General features: G+C 30.3%; 1 protein-coding gene across 1 annotated transcript; it reads right to left on the bottom strand.

Moving 5' to 3' along the window:
* Positions 1 to 961: 961 nt before the first annotated feature.
* On the bottom strand, positions 962 to 3889 carry LOC107878158 (cytochrome b561 and DOMON domain-containing protein At5g47530). Its single transcript, XM_016725070.2, has 3 exons — positions 2955 to 3889; positions 1989 to 2243; positions 962 to 1488 (listed from the first exon to the last, which is right to left on the bottom strand). Exons 1-3 carry the CDS (start codon positions 3582 to 3584, stop codon positions 1162 to 1164), a joined length of 1212 nt encoding a protein of 403 aa, XP_016580556.1. The 5' UTR covers positions 3585 to 3889; the 3' UTR covers positions 962 to 1161.
* Between the last annotated feature and the right edge of the window lie 733 nt (positions 3890 to 4622).

The raw sequence follows: 4622 nt of genomic DNA, 5'->3' as shown, positions 1-4622 counted from the left end.
ACACACACACACACATATATATATATATATATTATATATATATATATTCATAAATAATAAATTATGTTTAATTAACGTATAATATGTTCATAAATAAATTATATATATATAATAATAATTAACGTAAACTGATAAACTGTATAATAATTATGTTTTGAACATATAATATATATTATGAACATAAATATATATTATGAATAACGTATAATATATTCATAAATATATATAAATTAGATATTCATAAATTATGTTTAATTAACGTATAATATATTCATTAATTATGAATATAATATATTACATAATATATAACGTAATTACGTAATATATAACGTAGAATATTATGAATATATATACGTTAATTATGTTTAATTATATATATATATTATGTTAATATATTATGTTAAATTATGTTTAATTATATATAATTTAATTATATATAACATAATATATAATGTAATATATTCTCACATACATAAAGTATATTTAATTAACGTATAATATATTCATAAATAAATAAATTTTGATCAGTTTACCGTTCAAAATGGTTGTAAAATATATAAATTATGTTTATTTATATATTTTAATTTCTCTAAAAAATAATAAAAAATTTTAAGAATGAATATTTAAAGTTTAAAAAGAAATATATATATATAAAAAGTTAACTAAAATGGAGAATATTTTGGTTATCAATCAATTTATTCCTAGAAATTATACCATGCATATTACTTTGAATACAACAAACCAAACATTCAATAAAAAATAATCTCAGCATAACTAATCTCAGTATAACTTATCCTATCATAACTTATCCCAATATAACTAATCCCGATATAACTTGTTTTCAAACCAAACGAGCCCTTAGAAGTGTAAAAGAAACTATATACTTTTAGGCTCAACATGCGTTGTTTTTTATTGTGCTAAATTAATAAAGAACTTACTGTTGCCAAATAGTAGATAAAAGTTAATAAAAACAGTACTAGTAATGATAAATAACTAATACTAAACCACAAATCGGTGGTCTCTCAACATATATGCATACAAGAATATATCCTTCTGCAAAGAAAACCAAAAACAAAAAAAACCAAAATCTGAAGCAAACAAAAAAAAAAATATATATGCATACAAAACATGTCCAAAGTGACATTTATGTTAGTTTATTATTTATGCTTGCTGTTGCTGATGAGTCCCATTTGAATAAGCATTACCACCATTTGTTCCATTTTGTGGGTACTTGTTAGAGTCTGACTTTTTCCTTTTGATGACAATGAACCAAGTGAAGGCTTCTAATAAAACTGCAATAGCCCCTATGGCTATGATCACACCAATGTAAGCTCTCTTCCAATTCTTTTGCCCATTCAATGCATCAAATCCTTCAAACACATTGATGATGCTGAGAATGATCACTGTGTATCCAATAGCATGGTGGTAGATGTTCCAGTATAATCTGTACTTGTGGTCTGGTTTTGGCCTCAGAAGCAAAGCAAACACCTACAAAGTTTTGACAGTACAAATTAGCAATTAAAATTGTGCACAACCCTTCATTCAGGTGTATAAATGAAAAAATTGAACAAGTTTAAGGGGACCATTTAAGTATTAATCCAAAAATAGGGAACTTTTTCCGGTCCTTATTTGAGATAATTGAAAGTTCAGGTGTCTAAATGAAACCAATCGAGCAAGTTTGAGGGGCCGATGAACTAAGCCAAAAGAAAAAGGATTTCTATACTGTATAACCGTCCACTAAAATAGTAGTCAACAAATGTATATTTCTTATATATTGATGTATATGTGCAAATTTTATACATAATGGTGTATACTTTTTGTATACCTAGCTAGCAGTTGTAATTATTTTTGGCGAGCGGTCAAAGTGTAACTATCCCAAACATGAAAAAGGCAAATCTTTTTGCTCTCTAAGGATCTGGTCTTTTGTTCCTTTGCAAATGTGTGCAGAAGTGAATCAATATTTAGAGTTAATGCGTTGAGATAGCTACCTGAAGAGTTCCGAGGCAAAAGAGAGTGATGCCAATGTTCCTGTGAGTATTGAATTTGATACCAGTAGAATCACTTCCAAGTTTGAGACCAGTGCCCCATCCAGCAACACCAACAGCATAGGCTGAAGTTTGACAAGCAACATGTAGATAAAACCAAGCTGGATTTGCTGCTTTGAACACCTTCAAGTACCTTGCAAACACTGCTCCCATTGGCATTAGCACTCCCCAACTCACTGCATTCAATACTCCATGAACCTGTCAAATTTTCAAGAGAAATCAAACATGTCAAAACTCTCCTCTTTTTTTTTCGCTTCTAGTTATTTGGCAAAAAAAGGACACTGTATATAAAAATGAGTAACATGGTCAGTGAGGATCATATAGTCAATCCCAATTTGTTTGAGACAGAGATATAGTCTTCGTTGTTATATCACATCACCTAAAAGTAAGGGAAATTCCATAATTTAAACTTGATGATTTCAGTTTACAATTGAATAAATTAGACTTTCGAGATTATGGGCTCAAAGTTCTATATAAAATTGTACTAGTATTCTTTCACATATATGTTAGGCTACGCATCGAAATTATTGAGTTCAATTGAGACCATTAAACTAGGTCGCCTCCGCCTTTACCTAAAGGATAACTATAGGAAACCATCCATATAAAAAGTGAGACTAATGGCATGAAAAATAAGACAATTTATACATGCCATAGCAGATTAACAAGCGCTTCGCCTGTCAGTCAGGCAGGCAGGAGGCAGTGGGCAAGTGTTTGATAAACCAACACCTTAGTGAGGCTTCCTTGCTCTTAGGTTCATTCAAAGGCCAATAAGACCAGCAAGAAGGAAATTTTATTTTTCCTTTAATTTATGCTAATTCTAATTGTGATTTTGACTCTATTTTGACGAGTACGGACAGTATATATAAGTTAAATTCTTAAGAAATTTAAGAAAGGACGTGTGTAACTCACATGTCTTCTACGTTGTCTAGAAGTGACAGAGCTACCGCCATCACTCCCTAACTCTCCGTTTGCAAAATCAACAGTGCCAAAAGACCTCATATTATCACCTGACTGAGCATGAACTTGCAAAGTCTGACCAGAAACTCCACCATTTTGCCAAGCCTGATTAAAACTTGTTCTTCCACTAGGTAATACCAAAGTTGCAAAAATAATAAACTCGTTATTTGTAAACTCTGCTGCAATTCTTGGCACACGGAAACTCAATTCACCTTGTGCTAACCGTGTATTATAATCAGTAACAGGAGAAGTATAGGCATGTATTTGACCACTTGAGTTTCTAAGTGCAACCAAACATTGTGCACCAACCATTCTTGATCCGTCAATGTTCAGTCCCCATGCTACCCAATCCGAATCCGTTACGCCTCCATGTCTGTAAGCAAGATCCACTGTGTGGTTATCTGGATGGTAACTCCAATGAAGAAAAGAGTTCAGCACAGGCAGAGGATTGCAAGTTGCAAAAAGTTGGTTATTTCTGAATGCAAAAGATGAGCAATTTTGAGTTTGTGCATATGAAGAGGTAGCAAATAGACTTAACAACAAAAATGATGAAAATAACAAAGTTCTTAAAAGTCTATCCATATTTGAGAATCAAGATTGATCTGTTTTTTTTTGTGTGTATTATGGTTTTCCCCTGTTCTTTGGGTGTCCCAAAACAAATTCAAGAACTTTGGGTGTCCCAAAATGTTACAAGAATTGTTTTTTCTTAATGGAATTTTGGTTGATTGAATCAAGAAAGTGAGCTAGTTGTTGAAAATTGGGAGAAAGTGGCATAGATTATATAGATATTGAAAGAGAAGGGGAAGGAAGGTGAAGTAGGTGATGACAATTTTGAGGGAGTTAGTTGACCGCTTCCTTAACGCGGAATCTTGGGCATATAACTCAAAACATGTGCGGGAGTGGGAAGTACTTCTTCAAAAATTCAGAATTTCAATTTTATATATGAAGTTATTTTTATTAGAGAGTGTATTATGTGTTGATTTTATGATTTAATGATAAGTATTTTTTGTATATGAAATTATTTTTATTAGAGAGCATATTATGCAACGATTCTATAATTGAGCGGTAAAAATTATTTCAAAGATTTCAAGTTTGAATTTTTTTTTTATAAGAAATCGTTTTTATTAGGAAGTGTATTTATGTGACGATTATGTGATTGAGTAGCAAGGACTTCTTCAAAAATTTTGGATTTGAGTTTTGCATAAGAAGTCGTCTATATTAGGGAACGTATTATGTGATGACTTTGTGGTTGAATATTAAATTCTTCAAAAAATTTTGAGTTCGACCTTTATATATGAAATCATCTTATTAAAAGCGTTTTACACATAATATTAAATTTTTTAATATATATTTAAATTTAGTTAAATTTAATATAAATATTGAACATCGAACAAAAATAAAAATAAAAAATTTTACACCAAAGTCCATTAGGAATACAAAGAAGAGTTCCGATGGAAGTAACCAGGAAGGTGTTTGATTTTATTTTTTACTAATTTTTTGATTTTGTATTAAATTCAGCGATTGAATACTTTTCTATAACTGACTAGCTAGATTTGGTACTCAAACAACTCTTTGCTTTCACACTTGGAAAAGTCTTGAATTTACTAATTTAAAATTTTG

The sequence above is a fragment of the Capsicum annuum genome, chromosome 7 (assembly GCF_002878395.1).
Source record: "Capsicum annuum cultivar UCD-10X-F1 chromosome 7, UCD10Xv1.1, whole genome shotgun sequence".
NCBI classification, from domain to species: Eukaryota; Viridiplantae; Streptophyta; class Magnoliopsida; order Solanales; family Solanaceae; genus Capsicum; species Capsicum annuum.
Note: the sequence above shows the minus strand (reverse complement) of the source record. Positions and strands in the feature narration are given on the sequence as shown.

Coding starts and splice junctions, on each gene's coding strand:
- LOC107878158 (XM_016725070.2), bottom strand. CDS start 3,584: ATGGATAGACTTTTAAGAACTTTGTTATTTTCATCATTTTTGTTGTTA. Junction 2,244..2,954: donor CTAGACAACGTAGAAGACAT/GTGAGTTACACA, acceptor AAAATTTGACAG/GTTCATGGAGTATTGAATGC. Junction 1,489..1,988: donor TTTGCCTCGGAACTCTTCAG/GTAGCTATCTCA, acceptor AAAACTTTGTAG/GTGTTTGCTTTGCTTCTGAG.